This window comes from Piliocolobus tephrosceles, chromosome 8 (genome assembly GCF_002776525.5).
Source record: "Piliocolobus tephrosceles isolate RC106 chromosome 8, ASM277652v3, whole genome shotgun sequence".
Taxonomy (NCBI): Eukaryota; Metazoa; Chordata; class Mammalia; order Primates; family Cercopithecidae; genus Piliocolobus; species Piliocolobus tephrosceles.
The window spans coordinates 128,262,698-128,280,517 of record NC_045441.1 but is presented as its reverse complement, the minus strand read 5'-3'; the positions used below and the strand labels follow the sequence as shown (position 1 = coordinate 128,280,517).

At 40.5% G+C, this 17,820-nt stretch overlaps 1 protein-coding gene across 1 annotated transcript in view; it reads right to left on the bottom strand.

The window, feature by feature from the left end:
* TTC26 (tetratricopeptide repeat domain 26) overlaps nt 1-17,617 on the bottom strand; it is a 77,118-nt gene extending 59,501 nt beyond the window's left edge. Inside the window, exons 1-7 of the mRNA XM_026456359.1 lie at nt 17,458-17,617; nt 16,530-16,667; nt 13,372-13,464; nt 10,645-10,759; nt 7,588-7,637; nt 2,082-2,227; nt 997-1,168 (exon numbers count right to left, since the gene is read on the bottom strand). Of these exons, the coding sequence (XP_026312144.1) occupies nt 997-1,168; nt 2,082-2,227; nt 7,588-7,637; nt 10,645-10,759; nt 13,372-13,464; nt 16,530-16,667; nt 17,458-17,460 (717 nt within the window). The 5' untranslated portion in view covers nt 17,461-17,617. The remainder of the gene's footprint in view (nt 1-996; nt 1,169-2,081; nt 2,228-7,587; nt 7,638-10,644; nt 10,760-13,371; nt 13,465-16,529; nt 16,668-17,457) is intronic.
* Nucleotides 17,618-17,820: the final 203 nt, after the last annotated feature.

Below are 17,820 nucleotides of genomic sequence, written 5' to 3'. Positions count from 1 at the left end.
AAAAAAAAAAAAACGTCCACCATTTTTGCCTCTTGGGCTAACCTTAAAAAAGAAGTTGACGTGTACCAAGCAGAGAAAGAAGGAAATCATTCCAGGAGGGAGAATGCTGCACACGAAGCTATGGTGGTAAGAGAATATGGCCTGTGGAATAAATTCAGTGGTTGAACTGAAGATAACAAGACTGACTAAAAGCAGGAACACTATTTAAAGGGCCAAAATAAGAGGTGAGAAACTCCTGGATTAGAATAGTAGCCAAGGAGAAGAAGGGATAGATAAAAGAGCTATCTAGGATGTACAGCTGATAGGAACTAAGGGATGATTACATGGAGATGAAGAAGAGAGCAACAGATATGCCAGGTTTCTAATGTGGTTTACTGGATGTATGTTGGTGACATTCAATCGCAGAGCCACACACATATTTTAGAGGAAGAAGCTGAAGCATTTGTTTTTTGTTTTTTTTGAGACAGCGTCTCACTTTGTCGCCTAGGCTGGAGTGCAGTGGCTCAATCTCGGCTCACTGCAACCTCTGCCCACCCCCCACCCCCCGAGTAGCTGGGATTACAGGCATGTGCCACCACACCTGGCTAATTTTTTGTATTTTTAGTAGAGATGGGGCCATGTTGGCTAGGCTGGTCTCAAACTCCTGGCTTCAAGTGATCTGCCTGCCTCGGCCTCCCAAAGTGCTGGGATTACAGGCATGAGGCACAGTGCCTGGCCAGAAGCATTTGGTTTTAAACATAAACATTTGGTTTTAAATGTAAGGCATCTCAGTAAAATCATCTACAATTTAATGGACATAACACACAGAATTCAGAAGTCAACATTCTTTTTAGAATATCTAATAAACATATAATTATGTTCTTATAGAATCACACTGGCAATGACAAAGGGATATTAATCAAGACTTACAGATAGTAGAGTTTCATGAATAACTTGGAAAGTATAAAGTAATTCAAATTGGAATGAAGTACATTAAAAACACACTTCCATCAATACCTCAGCTGCTCTGCCATTGTAAAGGCGAAAATGATTACAGGCTTTAAGATTGAGTGCGATGGTACTATCAGGAATTTGCTGAAGGTAAACAGCCAAAACTTCTTGAGACACATCATAGTAATCCAACTTGTAGTAGCAGAGGGCCACGTAAACATTGAGGGCAAGGTATTCCCTATTAGATGAAATAATTAGGGTTAACCATTTAAGTCTACTTCACAGAAATGTCAAATTACAAAGCTCAAACGGACAAGGCAAAGAGGACAGTTCATGAATCTGCCTTAGGAAGAAAGAGAATAAGATATAATCAGTATAATTATTTTCTTTTTGCATTGCAATATTTGGGTGTTTTGATATAAGTAGAGTGAAGGATGACAACTAGAGAAGAAAGGGAAAGTTCATGCTGTTCATACTGAAAAACTAATATATGTGATAATTGAACATAAACACAAGTACACTCCACAGAGAAGACCAACAGACAAGACACGTAGGCTTGATGGCTGGAAATGGAAGCAAGTAGGAGGTAATGCAAAAGAAGATGGAAGGAAGGGGGATGAGATATTTTTGGGAAGGGAGAGAGAGGCCAAGTGTTTAGTGATAAAGTTGGAATGTAAATTCTTAAGAATGGTTTGTATCTAATTTTGTCAGCAAGTTACCTACAATGTAACTATAACACTAAGTTTGATACATCTAGACCATACATTTCAACAGGGGTAATATCAATATCACCCCCAAAGGGGAAAAATTGGTTCTTATGGGAGGATGAAAAAATCATATTCATTTAATATGTAAAGCACAGTTATACATATAGTACATACATGGATATATATTAATATATATATATCAGTATATTAAAATTTCATCGGAGGGCAATTGGGGGAAGAGTCTTTTAGAAGGGTGATAATGCAAAAAAAGGTAGAGAAAGCCTGATTTAGACAATATCTATTTCTTAATCTCACCAAATTATCAACTAAACAGATTTGAACGCATGGTGGTACTAGATCCAGAGGACATTAGATTCTCAAACTAGTTACAGAAGAAACTAAAAAAATGAAAAAAATGTAAAGTAGGCATAAAAGGACACAGACCTGTTATCTAGCAGTATTCGCTTATATATATCAATAGCTTCTTGGTAGTGAGATCGCATATAGTGGATTGAGGCCAAACTGAGTTGATCTTCTGTGACATCCTGAAGATTTTGATGAAAGCTCATCAATTTTTTCTCATCATTAAACTAAAATTGTGAGAGTGGAAAAGACATGTAAAGATTCACATTAGTGTTGCTAGAGAAATCAGTATCTATGTGATAGAGATTTTAACTCTTCCTTCTGTAGCCATTGTGTCTCTCTTCTTCCTATTTCCCTTAGGTTCCTTGTCTTCTATTTCATTTCCTCTGCAAAGAAAGAATGCAAGGCCGGGCGCGGTGGCTCAAGCCTGTAATCCCAGCACTTTGGGAGGCCGAGACGGGTGGATCACAAGGTCAGGAGATCGAGACCATCCTGGCTAACACGGTGAAACCCCGTCTCTACTAAAAATACAAAAAACTAGCCGGGTGAGGTGGTGGGCACCTGTAGTCCCAGCTGCTCGGGAGGCTGAGGCAGGAGAATGGTGTGAACCCGGGAGAGAGAGATTGCAGAGAGTTGAGATCCGGCCACTGCACTCCAGCCTGGGCGACAGAGCGAGACTCCTCCGTCTCAAAAAAAAGAAAGAATGCAAATAGCCTTGGGAGGCATAGCTTGACAACCACAGTAGAAAGCACTTAGGTTATAGTTAGTATTATTTGACCCCTCCCCTTATCTTTTCTTTATATTTTCTCCCTTTCCTTTTATTTTCCGTCTAGTCTCTTTACTAACACCTGGTAACATTTTTAATCTGTTCTTTCTTTTTTTTTTTTTTTTTTTTGAGATGGAGTCTTGCCCTGTCCCCCAGGCTGGAGTGCAATGGCACATTCTCGGCTCACTGAAACCTCTGCCTCCTGGGTTCAAGCAATTCTCCAGCCTCAGCCTCCCGAGTCACTGGGATTACAGGTGCATGCCACCACACCTGGCTAAGTTTTTGTATCTAATAGAGATGGGGTTTCACCATGTTGGCCAAGCTAGTCTTGAACTCCTGACCTTGTGATCGGCCCGCCTTGGCCTCCCAAAGTGCTGGGATTACAGGCATGAGCCACTGTGCCTAGCCAATCTGTTCTTTCATATCTCATTCTGTTTGGTAGACAATAGGGAATCAACATGTACCTCTCATCATGTAACTTAGTGAATTCAATTTTTAATTTCCTGCTCAACATTTTTTCATCCTTTCTTCAGTTACCATACGTTGTTGTTGTTTGAGATTGTCAGAATTCTATTCCAACCTTATAATGCTTATTTTGTTAGATGGCTGCTGCAAATATTAGTTGCCTTTTGCTTATATATGGGGCAGAACAGATATATTTTTGACAGTGACCCTTAATATGTAGATTGCTCACTACTGCCTGATACAGAGAATGACTTATTAGCTTAAAAATTTTGTAAAGAATTGTATTCTGTAGACTATCTAGTTACATGGAAAAATGTTTATGATACACTTTTAAGTGAAAAGCCTGGTTATAAAACAGAATATATACTATGATCCAAATTTGGCAATATAAATATATACATATATATATATACACACATAAAAATACAAATTTTTTATAGACTGGCAGAAAAGAGAGTAAAATATTATAGTGTTAGCTTTAAGTGGCAGTCTTACAGGAAATCTTGATTTTTGTGTGTATTTTGTTATTTCCTAAAAGTACTATGATAAACGTATTATTTTTGTAATCAGAAGAAAAACACAGTAAAATATATTTATTTAAATTCAATCAAAGACTTTCACTACTAAATAATATTAGAGAAGCTTGTAGTATGCAGTGCTCCCACCAAAAACACCTAGAAAATCTTAAAAACTACTGAAAAATCTGTGTAAGAAGGGCCGGGGCAGTGGCTCACGCCTGTAATCCCAGCACTCTGAGAGGCTGAGGTGAGCAGATCACTTGAGCTCAGGTACGAGAGACCAGCCTGGGCAACAAGGTGAAACCCTGTCTCTACAAAAATTAGCTGGGCATGGTGGTGCACACTTGTAATCTCAATTACTTGGGAGGCTGAGGCACAAGGATTGCTCGAGCCTGGGAGGCAGAGGTTATAGTAAGCTGAGATGGCGCCATTGCACTCCAGCCTGGGTGACTGGGAGTGAAATCCTGTCTCAAAAAAACGACAAAAAAAAATCTGTGTGAAGAGTTCATAGAGCTAGCAAGTGAGTGAAGACTTGAGATACCAAGATCCCAAGCAGAACAAAAGTGCAAAGAGGTGATTCTGATATTTAGTACCATTTTTTCTCTAATGGTACCTACCAATTCTCAATTGGTGGCTGAGTTGCTGAAAACTAAGTAGAGCTTCAAGGAGTCTTATGGGCTTAATGGACAAAAAAAAATAGAGATTGGGGCCCACCAAGTTATCAGTTGGGACCCCTGGAAAGCTACCCTAGAAACAGAGGTAAAATGGAAACAGACCAGCTTCAAATCGTTGTAATCTCTGACAGGTATCTGTTGATTTGCCCCTTTTCTATGTGCTTGCCAGAAGTAAAAGTAAATTCTAAATCCTCTCTGGAAGAAGACAAAATCATCCAGATACTCAAATTATCTCTATATATTTTAATATACAATAGCCGGCATTAAACACAATATTGCCAAGCAAACCAGGAGGTAAGAACATTTGACTGAAAATCAAGAAACAGCTGTCCAGAGATACACTATAGGAATTACTAGACATGGATTTTAAAAATAACTGTTATTAATATGTTTAAGAAATTAAATTAAAAATTAGGAAATTTTAACTGGAAATTAGAAATTTAAAAAGTAATAAAATGTGATTTCTAAAAATAATACAATAACTGAAATGAAGAACAAAATAGATAAATGGAATAGCTGATTAGACAGCTGAAGAATGATGATGAGTAAAATAAATTTCTGCAGGAAATATATAGAAAATGTGACAAAATGTTTACATGTGATACAAATTAAAGGTCTACATACCTACATGTTACTGGGAGCCTAAAAGGAAAGAAGAGTATAGAGTAGAAGCAAAATTTGAAGTAATAATGACCAAGGATTTTTTTAATTAAAAAAAGAAAAAACCTCGAGCAAGCACTATGAACCTGATGCAGTGTAATATAAAGAAAACCGTATCTGGGAATACGATAGGAAAAGTGCTAATAACAAAAACCAACGTATAAATCTTAAACATGATCAGAAAAAACCATCTTCACAGGAGCAACAGTAAGACTGATGGCTAACGTCTCAGTAGAGACAAGGTCCTAGGAAGCAATAAAGCAACATCTTCAAAATGCTGAGCAAAAATAATTACCTACCTAGAACTCTACACTGAGAAAAAAATGGTTTAAAAAAGATAGTCAAATAAAAATATGTTTAGACAAAAACTGAGAGAATTCATCACCACTAAAGGAAATATTAAAGGAAATTCCTCAAATGGAAAATGATTTTAGATAGGAGCACAAACATGCAAGAAGAAATGAAGAGCAATGGACAGGATAAATATGACTAATAATAAATGAATATTCACTGCATAAAATAGTAATAAAACAGTCTTATGGGATTAGAAACATATAGACACTTAAAATATATTTCAAATTTGTACATAAGATGGAGAGTAAATTAGTTTAAATGATCTAAGGTCCTTTAATTTTCTAGAAATTGGTAAAAGTACTAATTAATATCAAACTTTTTAGTATGCAAAAGACACATGGTAACTGCTAAAATAATGTTAAGAATGTACATAACTAGCAAGCCTATTGAGGAGAAATATATAGTTTTAAAAATCAATCCAAAAAAAGACAAGAAAGGAGAGAAAAAGGAACATAGACCACATGGACCAGCTGGGCAAACAGAGAACTAATAACAGAATGGTAGTTACAAAGCTAACCGTATTTGTAAATACATTAAGTAAATGGATTATATACTAGAGGTTTCTTTTAAATAAAGATTTTAGGCCGGGTGCAGTGGCTCAAGCCTGTAATCCCAGCACTTTGGGAGGCCGAGACAGGCGGATCACAAGGTCAGGAGATGGAGACCATCCTGGCTAACACGGTGAAACCCCGTCTCTACTAAAAAATACAAAAAACTAGCCGGGCGAGGTAGCGGGCGCCTGTAGTCCCAGCTACTCGGGAGGCTGAGGCAGGAGAATGGCGTAAACCCGGGGGGCAGAGCTTGCAGTGAGCTGAGATCCGGCCACTGCACTCCAGCCTGGGCGACAGAGCGAGACTCCGTTTCAAAAAAAAAAAAAAAGATTTTAACTGGATTTTAAAACCCACAAAACTCATTTATATGCTGTTTATAAGAGTCACCTTAAATTTAAGGACATGGAAAGGTAGAAAGTAAAAGAATAGATGAGAGATATAATAGGCAAATGCTACCAAAAGAGCTAGTATAGCTTACAAATATGACAAAGAGAAATCTTTTAGAGATGAGAGCTATTTCATGATAATATATGTTTTAGTCTACTAGGAAGACACTATTGCTAGACAGTCTACTAGCAATTCTAAGTTTGTGTGCACTTAATGACAGTCTGAAAAACATGTAAAGCAAAACTAAAAAGAGAAAGAGACAAAGTGACAATTGTGATGTGGAATTTCTAAATGTACCAAAAATAATTATTTTCATATAATGCCTGTGGATGATTAAACTTTCTGTAAAGCAACTTAGCAATATCAATTAAAAGTTTTAAAGTTGCTCATACCCAATAGGTATGTCCATTTCTAGGATGTTCAGAATGACATTTTTATAAATTTTTAAAATTATAAATAATCTAAAAGTCAAATAACTAGGAAATGTTGAATAAATAATGGCACATATGATGCATTTGGTGGAATGCTATAAAACAATTTTTTAAATGAATTAAAAAATAATTTTATCATTATCAAAATAATTACCATACAGCAATTCTGAAAAGTGTATATTTATTTCTAGGAGTCAGGACAAGTTGATTCTGAGTCTGTTTCCTAAGAGATAATAGGATAGTTGACACAAATTAAACTTCTTTTTTTTTCTGAGACAGAGTCTCGCTCTGTTGCCCAGGCTGGAGTGCAGTGACACGATCTAGGTTCACTGCAACCCCCGCCTCCTGGGTTCAACTGATTCTCCTGCCTCAGACTCCTCAGTAGCTGGTATTAAAGGAGTGCACCACCAAGCCCGACTATAGACTCACGGTTTCACCATGTTAGCCAAGCTGGTCTCGAACTCCTGACTTCAGGTGATCCACCCACTTCAGCCTCCCAAAGTGCTGGGATTACAGGCGTGAGCGACCATGCCCAGTCTAAACTTCTTATATGACTGTTGCTTAAGGAGAAATAAAACCTAACATATCTGAATAAATTCAGAGGGTAAAGAACATTGATAGAGGAGAATATCCTATACAATTAACAGTTATATTCCGCTTGTTCTAGAAAACCATTAACAAGAATTTCTAATTAATTATCTCTCACTAGTGTTAGTAACAAGAAAGAAGAAAAATAAAAATATTTTTAAAACAAAAAAATGTGAAATGAGAACATAAATACCTTGTGAGCCAAGTGGAAGAGGAGGCGGTTTTGGAGTCGGCTTTTTGAAGCTGAAAAAAAATCCAAGTTGCTTATTAAAGAACTCAATAGTCTAGCAGTCCCTTGTAGGAATGAAATGAGACTCGGACGAATCTTCCCAAATCCTTATTTATCTGATCTTAATATGTCTCTGCTAGAATACATATTGTTGGCCGGGCGCGGTGGCTCACGCCTGTAATCCCAGAACTGTGGGAGGCCGAGGTGGGTGGATCATGAGGTCAGGAGATCGAGACCATCCTGGCTAACACGGTGAAACCCCATCTCTACTAAAAAATACAAAAAACTAGCCAGGCGTGGTGCGGGGTGCCTGTAGTCCCAGCTGCTCGGGAGGCTGAGGCAGAAGAATGGCATGAATCCAGGAGGTGGACCTTGCAGTGAGCCAAGATCACGCCACTGCACTCCAGCCTGGGCAACAGAGACTCCGTCTCAAAAAAAAAAAAAAAAGAATACATATTGTTTGAGTCTGGTCTCCACCTGCAGTAGCAGAAACAGCATCAAGAACTAGAAGAGAAATGTGCTAAGATTCTGCTCTTCTCCACTGGTTGTTCTACCCGATCCTATTACGGTGATCCACAATACAATACTCCACATGCATGGTTATAGCAACAGCCCACCTCTGTGTTGTTCATATACCAAACCAAACAGTGGTAATAGACACCCATGGTCATCTCAATGTGTGCATGAATCCACTCTCATTCACCTCTTAGTCCCAGTATTCTTTGTTAATTCCTTCTGGTATCTCCTTTTCCACAATTATACTGCCATATTTTCCTAAATACTAGCCCGGTCTCTATTCCACAGACTTTCTAGCATAATTATGTGCCATACTGAAACAGGCAGTCAAGCAAAAATGTTAACAGCTTTTAAGTTCCAAATCTCCTTTGCACTCTTGGAAAACTTTCTGATTCTGGATACCCGATTCTATCTCTTTTACAGAAAAAGTCCTACTTCAATGTATAAGAAAGAAAAAAAGAAAAAAACTATATGGAAATAGAGATAGCTACCGTGATCACCTTATATGTGTTTAACACTGTTCTTAGCACAGATAAAGCCTAGAAATATAAGATAAAGTAAGTAACATTAAGGACCTAATAACTAAATTAGGAAAAACTACATTGGTACATATGAAATAATTTGGGTACAAATCAAGAAAGGCTTTGCTGGGCGTGGTGGCGGGCATTGTCTGCAGTCTCAGCTACTCAGGAGGCTGGGGCTAGAGGATGGCTTGAACCCAGGAGTTTGAAGCTACAGCATGCTATGCGCACACCTATGAATAGCCACTGTACTCCAGCTTGGGCAACATAGTGAGACCATGTCTTTAAAAAAAAAAAAGGTGGGGGGAGGGATAGCATTAGGAGATATACCTAATGTAAATGACGAGTTAATGGGTGCAGCACACCAACATGGCACATGTATACATATGTAACAAGCCTGCACGTTCTGCACATGTACCCTAGAACTTAAAGTATTAAAAAAAAAAAAAGTCTTCAAGTTCCATGTCTACCATGAATTTGGGCTAAAATTCTTTTTTTTTTTTTTTTTTTTTTTTTTTTTTGAGATGGAGTCTGGTTCTGTCTCCCGGGCTGGAGTGCAGTGGCCGGATCTCAGCTCACTGTAAGCTCCGCCTCCCGGGTTTACGCCATTCTCCTGCCTCAGCCTCCCGAGTAGCTGGGACTACAGGCACCCGCCACCTCGCCCGGCTAGTTTTTTGTATTTTTTAGTAGAGACGGGGTTTCACAGTGTTAGCCAGGATGGTCTCGATCTCCTGACCTCGTGATCCGCCCGTCTCGGCCTCCCAAAGTGCTGGGATTACAGGCTTGAGCCACCGCGCCCGGCTAAAATTCTTTATATGTATAAATTAATTCTACCTCGAATACATTCTTCCCTATCAAACATTACAGTACCCACTTTCTCTGTATTTCCTTGAACTTAATTTGGTTCATCCTTTAATTAACTTTTTTTTTTTTTTGAGATGGAGTTTCACTCTTGTTGCCCAAACTGGAGTGCAATGGCTCGATCTCAGCTCACTGCAACCTCCGTCTCCCGGGTTCAAGCGATTCTCCTGCCTCAGCCTCCCGAGTAGCTGGGATTACAAGCATGAGCCACCACACCTGGTTAATTTTGTATTTTTAGTAGAGATGGGGTTTCTCCATGTTGGTCAGGCTGGTCTCGAACTCCTGACCTCAGGTGATCTGCCCGCCTTGGCCTCCCAAAGTGCTGGGATTACAGGTGTGAGCCACTGCGCCCAGCCATCTTTAACTTTTTCTACCATGTTTCCCTTTTATTCTTATTTTCAAATTTGAGTACAGTTGTCCTGAGATGAATATCGTATGTAAGAAAGCAGAAGGGATGATTTCTGGATTCTTCAAACTGAAATTTCTGGGTTTCTCACTTAGAAACAGGAAAAGCAGGGCCAGGCGCAGTGGCTCAAGCCTGTAATCCCAGCACTTTGGGAGGCCAAGACGGGCGGATCATGAGGTCAGGAGATCGAGACCATCCTGGCTAACATGGTGAAACCGCCTGTAGTTCCAGCTACTCAGGAGGCTGAGGCAGGAGAATGGCGTGAACCCGGGAGGCGGAGCTTGCAGTGAGCTGAGATCCAGCCACTGCACTCCAGCCTGGGCCACAGAGCGAGACTCCATCTCAAAAAAAAGAAAAAAGAAAAAAGAAACAGGAAAAGCAGCCATAAAGTTCACAGCCATAATAGCCTGAAAAAAACTATACCTAACTACCACTAACAGCATGCCCATCCTCCCGTGATGGGGCCTAAGAAAGACACCTGGCCCTTTTTCTTCTTTTGTCCTTCTGCTTTTTGGCTGTAGCCTGGTGGGGTGTAGCACTAAATCTCTTTAAACATCGTTACTCAAATCCAATATTCTTTGAGAACTAAAGCTATTTTTTTAGCTCTCTAATATCAATTTTTTTTTCTCAAGAGAAAAAGGAATACATTAAGTTTTAAAATCTTCAAAACGACTCTTCACTATGAATGAAGAATATCAGATATAAGAGCACCTTTACCTTTAAATCCAGCTGCTTCAGCTTGTTTATACATCCCAAGAAAGAAGTAGGTGCAAGCTAGGTTCACCCAGACTTCAGAATTACAATTTTCCTCTTTTGTAGCGTTTTCATATTCCTGAAATACATAGTAAGCAGTGATCTCGTTTTGGCAGCAAAGCAATTGATGGGCCATTCTTCCATAATGGAATAGGATTTCATACTGAGATTAAGTAACTTCACATTTAGGGAATCCTACATGCTCTGCAATTATTCTATACCTGAAAAGGTTAAATGCTGAAGCTAAAGCTCAATCCTATATCTGCAGGGCTATTGTCCATATAATCTTATACTTGTGGTTTTTGTCTCCCAATTAATACTGATAGGGACTAACAAACAACAGAAACAAAAAGTAACTGAAACATTTTATTTCTGCTAACTTAAAAAGACATACAAGATACCCTTTAAGAAATTCACACGTTCGCTGGGCGCGGTGGCTCAAGTCTGTAATCCCAGCACTTTGGGAGGCCGAGACGGGTGGATCACCAGGTCAGGAGATCGAGACCATCCTGGCTAACATGGTGAAACCCAGTCTCTACTAAAAAATACAAAAAACTAGCCGGGCGAGGTGGCAGGCGCCTGTAGTTCCAGCTACTCAGGAGGCTGAGGCAGGAGAATGGCGTAAACCCAGGAGGCGGAGCTTGCAGTGAGCTGAGATCTGGCCACTGCACCCCAGCCTGGGCGACAGAGCCAGACTCTGTCTCAAAAAAAAAAAAAAAAAAAGAAATTCACACGTTCAGTTAACTTAAAATCTGATGGCTTTAATATACGACAAGTTTCATTTCATTCTAATTGCTTTCTGGCCTTTTTGGCATCGAGGGAGTCTTCATATTTTTAAAATGTTTTGTTTTTCCTGCCAAGGATACTTTCTGAGACTCACTTTGTCAACGACATTTTCCATATACTCTCACTTTTTAATCAGTCTTTCCCAGGTGCCTTTATTTCATTTTCTTACTACATGTGGGTTGTTCTTTCTATCCTCCTATGCCTTTTACAAATACTGCCAGCCTCTATTCTGTCCTTTTCACATCTTCCCTTTCCCTTCACCAACTTTGTTCCTTTGTTCTTCATTTCGCCTCCTCATTACCTGTCCTCGAATATTTTCATTTTAGTTATGGAGGTTCTTCAAATTTGCTTAGATTACATCTTGGGAATGAGAATATGTAGGAAATGTGGCTGGGAGTGGTGGCTCACGCCTGTAATCCCAGCACTTTGGGAGACTGAGGCGGGCAGATCACGAGGTTAGGAGATTGAGACCATCCTGACCAACATGGTGAAACCCCATCTCTACTAAAACACACAAAAAAATTAGCCGGGCATGGTGGCGCACACCCGTAGTCCCAGCTTCCCCGGGCGGGGGTGATATGAAGCAGGGGAATCGCTTGAACCCAGGAGGCAGAGCTTGCAGTGAGTCGAGATCGCGCCACTGCACTCTAGCCTGGGTGACAGAGCAAGACTCCATCTCAAAAAAAAAAAAAAAAAAAAAAGAAAGTAAATCCATAATCCCACTGATTAATTATTGTAGATGGGTAGGGTTTACAATGACCAAGAAAAACAATTTCTCCAAAACAATTCTACTTGTAAAAATATAAATATAATCATTCCTATGTCTAAAAATAACCAAGCAAAGGAAAAGTGAAATTCTCTTGAGAGAAGACTCATGAAAGTTTTTATCAAAATGGCTTAATTTTCCTTTTCTGAAGATTTACTTAATAAATGCTAATACCGGCCGGGCGCGGTGGCTCACGCCTGTAATCCCAGCACTTTGGGAGGCCAAGGCAGGCGGATCACAAGGTCAGGAGATCGAGACCACGGTGAAACCCCGTCTCTACTAAAAAAAATACAAAAAAATTAGCTGGGCACGGTGGCGGGCGCCTCTAGTCCCAGCTACTCGGGAGGCTGAGGCAGGAGAATGGCCTGAACCCAGGAGGCGGAGCTTGCAGTAAGCCCAGATCACGCCACTGCACTCCAGCCTGGGCGACAGAGCGAGACTCCGTCTCAAAAATAAAAAAAAATAAAATAAAAAATAAATAAATAAATGCTAATACCAATATGTTGTACAATCTCATTAGTATGCATGTAAAAGTACAAAGTACACAAGATACATGTACATATACAGTAGCCCTCCTTTACCCACAGGGGATATGTTTAAAGATCCTTAGTAGATGCCTGAAATCTTGGATAGTACTGAATCTTATATATACTATGTTTTCTTCCTATACATACACACCTATGATAAAGTTTAATTTATAAGTTCGGCACAATAAGAGATTAACACCAATAATGGATAACAGAACTATAACAATATATGGTAATAAAAGTTATGAGGGTGTGGTCTCTTTTGCTCTCTCTCTCTCTCTTTGAAAATATCTTATTATACTGTCCTCACCTATTTTTAGACTGAGATTGACCTTGGGTAACTCAGATTGACCTCGGGAAGCAAAACCATAGACAAGGGGGAACTACTGTAATAGAACGTATTAACATATAGATGATTACTGAAGCCATAAGTTTTTAAAAAGTCAGTGGTTGCCTTCATTAACAAGTATAATTGAGGAATGCAAATAGGTAACTTCTTTTTGTTTCCTTCTGCATTGTTTGAATTTTACCATGAATGTGTATTATTATAATATAAAGTTTAATAACATTTTAAACACAGTTCTGTTTGGAAAAAACTTTTTTTACACTAACCTCCAGAGCTCTCTTGTAGTCACCCAGGTGAAAGGCACAATATCCAATCCACAAATTAGTATCCTCTTCTTCTTCCCCAACATGACGTTTGAACTTCAGGTTAAAAATGTATTTAAAAAGCATGAAAATTTGAATAGTAAACTCTCTGTTTAAAAAAAAATGCTATGTTGGGTTACTAACGAACAACAGGCAATCTAAGTATTAGAAGCATGACAATATGAGGTTTAATTAAACCTATACCTATAGGACAAGTATCTTCTAATTGTCACAGAAGTTTATATTTTCAAATATTTCACATTTGGCTTTCTGTATTTACTGATATTATACTCCAGAAAGCATTTGAGTTGCCTAACAATTCTGGGTGATATATAAGGAAGAGAATTATGTAAAATATTTAGAGCCAAATAACTGAAGGTTAGAGAGGCTGAACCATGAACTCAAGGCCACATGGCCAGTATGTGTGCTGTCAGGGACTTAAAGAAATGCCTGACTCCAAAGCTCATGTTGTCACCCTCTGTGCTCTACTGCATTTAACCTCCTGCTTCAGTCCCATTGCATTAGCACACACATATATTTACTAATAGGTTGTAACCTTTCACTGAGGACAAGCCATTAAATCTTTCTATTACCCTTGAGCAGGCTAGCTTACCAGGTCTACAAGAGTTAAGGATGTTCAGAAGACTTGGCCTCACTTATGTCCATTGTGAACAAGTATTTATGAATTCCTCAGCCAACAAAAGAAAAGCCTTATTTTGGAGGAAAGGACTGAGATCTTGACAGAAAATTCTGAATTTCCATGGTAAGATAAGATTTTTTTTTCACTCTACAGGGTGATAAATCAAATAGTGAACCAACACATATTTACAGAGCATCACTATAGAACTTAAGGGGCCTCAGTCATTACAAGATGAAGACATCCCTTTGATACTTTCTTGTCTGGACTAAGAATTTACTCCTGTAGCTAACTCTACAACATTAGAAATCCTCCTCATACCAAATGCTATGAATTTGAGTATAGTGCCTTAATTCTGGAGATATTCGCATGTGAGGTCTCCCTGAATTCCCTGGAGCTACAGGAAAGCGCATGAGACTTCCTCACCCCAAACCATAGCAGTTTCCATTCCCATACAGCATGGTACTCCAACTAACTACCTAAGAATATAAGCAAAGAGCAGAGCCTCCCTGCCAACTTAAAGGCAGTCTGGCCCTGTAGACCCAGCATTTTGGGAGGCCAGAAGCAGGAGCATCCCTTGAGCCCAGGAGTTCAAGACCAGCCTGGGCAACATGGTGAGACCCCCATTTCTACACACACACACAAATAGCCAATCAAATGAAAATTAGCCAGGCATAGTGGCACATGCCTGTAGTCTCAGCTACGTGGAGGCTGAGGTGGAAGACTGGTGTGAGCCCTGGGAGGTTGAGGCTGCAGTGAGCCACCATCACGCCACTGCATTCCAGCCTGGGCGACAGAATGAGACCCTATCTCAAAAATAAAATAAAATAAAGGCAACCTGGTGTTATACAATAAGGAAAATGTGGTCACTGTCTTAGAGAAAAAAGAGGGAAACAGACTGACGAAAATAGATATATAGCACTCAGTCCACTGATTCACAGAACTAGAAGGTTTCTCCATGCCAACTCCCCCACTGCAAAGATGAGAAGGCTGATGCCTAAAAAGCTAAACAACATGTTCAATACCAGAGCACTTAGTAAGAAGGCGAACTAGGCCGGGGGCAGTGGCTCACGCCTGTAATCCCAGCACTTTGGGAGGCTGAGGCAGGTGGATCACCTGAGCCCAGGAGTTTGAGACAAGCCTGGCCAACATGGTGAAACCCTATCTCTACTAAAAATACAAAAGATTAGCTGGGTGTGGCATCTGTAATCCCAGCTACTCAGGAGGCTAAGGCAGGAGAATTGCTTGAACCAGGGAGGTGTAGGCTGCAGTGAGCTGAGATTGCGCCATTGCACTCTAGCCTGAGTGACAAGAGTGAAAGTCCATCTCAAAAAAAGAAAAAAGAAAAAACAAGAAAGTGAACTATACATGGAAGATGGAGAAATACATGTAAACCTAATTATAACAATTATTAACAGTAGATTCAGAGTAATATGGATGGAGTAGCATTTTAAGAGAAATGACTGTGGCACAACACAACCAGACCATGCTGTCAGAACTCTTCATTCTTTGGTGCAACCCTTCACCCTCCTGTAACATGTGCTTCCCACAAAGCAGTTTTTCAAAGCGCAGTCTCCTGGGACCATCTCCATCAGAGGCACTTAGACTACTCACCTTAAAATGTAGATTCCTGAGTACCACTGCAGACCTACAGCAGGAGCCCAGGAATCAATATCTTATTAAGTACCCTAGGTAATTCCAATGTCTATTAAAAGATGAGAACTACTGCCATGGAGATTTGAAATATTTTCTGGGGCTATAATATTTTCAACCATACGCATGTTAGAATTATTTAAATTTGATCAAAATTTTAGAACATATAATAGGAAAAAAAATCATACATTGGTCAAGGGTTGGGATAAGCAATGTGTGAAATGACATTGTATTAAATGTCCCTTCACATTTTTAGATTGTAATCACCATTGGTAAACTAAACATACTCAAAAGTGGCCCTCAAGAAATTAGGTTTTTCTTTTGTTTGTTTGTTTGGTTGTTTGTTTTTTGAGACAGAGTCTTGCCTTGTACTCAGGCTGGAGTGCAGTGCAATGATCTTGGCTCACTGCAACCTCCGCCTCCCAGGTTCAAGCAATTCTCCAGCCTCAGCCTCCCAAGAAGCTGGGACTACAGGTGCATGCCACCATGCCCAGCTAATTTTTGTATTCTTAAGAGATGGGGTTTCATCATGTTGGCCAGGGTCTCTATCTCTTGACCTCGTGATCCACCTGCCTCGGCCTCCCGAAGTGCTGGGATTACAGGCGTGAGCCACCGCGCCCAGCCAAATTTAGTTTCTTAGTTCATTTGTTATCAGGTTTATAGTTAACTTAGAATCCGGAATCTGTGCCTGACTAGATTTACAGGGAATTTGTACAGGAAGCCTCAGAATGCACGCACCTATTACAACAGCATAGCAACCAGCATTCTCACCTAGTCATTCATCTACAGTCTCCTACTCACACGCTAAGAAGCAACGTTCTTTGGGCATTACCTCCAATAGGGTAATAGCTCCAGTGAAATCTCTTTTTGAAAGTAGCTCCTCTAGTTTTGGAATCTTCCTACCTTTCTTCTTTCTTTTGTCAGTGGGCTGTACGCCTCTGCCTACAGCAGGTTTGGCCCTTGAAAGCATCTGTAAAAGAAACAAAGATAGCTGTATGGTCCAATTCTGATTATCAGATTTAAACTGAGTGTTGCAGCTCAGTAGTTTGTAAGTCAAGGCCGGGCACGGTGGCTCACGCCTGTAATCCCAGCACTTTGGGAGGCCAAGGCGGGCGGATTAGGAGGTCAGGAGTTCGAGACCAGCCTGATCAGCATGGTGACACCGCATCTCTACTAAAAATACAAAAATTAGCCGGGCGTGGTGACAGGCGCCTGTAGTCCCAGCTGCTCAGGAGGCTGAGGCAGAAGAACGCTTGAACCTGAAGGCGGAGGTTGCTGTGAGCCGAGATCACACCACTGCACTCCAGCCAGGGCGACAGAGCGAGACTCCGTCTCAAAAAAAAAAAAATTATAAATCAAATCCTTAACAACGAACCCCAGGGAAGCCTATTTAAACTTGCTTTGTAACAGGTATTCTAGTAGAAGAGCCATCACCCAATACTTGGGAAGGACCAAACAGCTACTCCCAACTTTATCTTCACTGGCTAGAGATGCTTTTGCACAGCTTCTGTCATCTCAGCTTTCCCTTCCTCTGCTTCCCAACCCACGAGTGGTTTAGATGTGGGTAAATGGAGAAGCAGGAGGGAAGAAAGCATCGAGGTATTTACAGTTGCATCCCTGTCCCCCGTGGGAACACAGGGAGAGCTGGGGATTACCCTCTGCGGACACACCTAGACTTTACACAGAAGTGTGCTGGGAACCTCGAATCGCCAGCCTCAGGACCTACTCAAAGTAATCCCTCACTATTCAGAGTCACTAACCATCTTGACGCCGGTCTCGTGAGTCCCCTCCAGACAGCAAAGGCCGCGCCTCAGCGTTTCGCCGCATCCACACAGGACGCTCTGTCTCCACGGCAACCCCGCCGGGAGGCTGGTACGTCGGGGAGAAAAGCTCGTTGGAGAACCGGCGCCCGCGGCTTCTTGGTTCCGTGCAGCTTCTGCCGCGGAAGAGCAGAGGTTCCTCTTGGGAGGAGAGCGTCGTTCTCTGTGCTGAGAGCGAAAGTTTGGTTGTGTCTCTATTTATGAGTTTACTTTAGGAAAAGGCGAATTGGAATGGCATTTTTTTCAAATGCAAGTTTTCTGGGAAGGAAATTTTCAGGGACACTTCCGTTTTGGCCCGCGTTG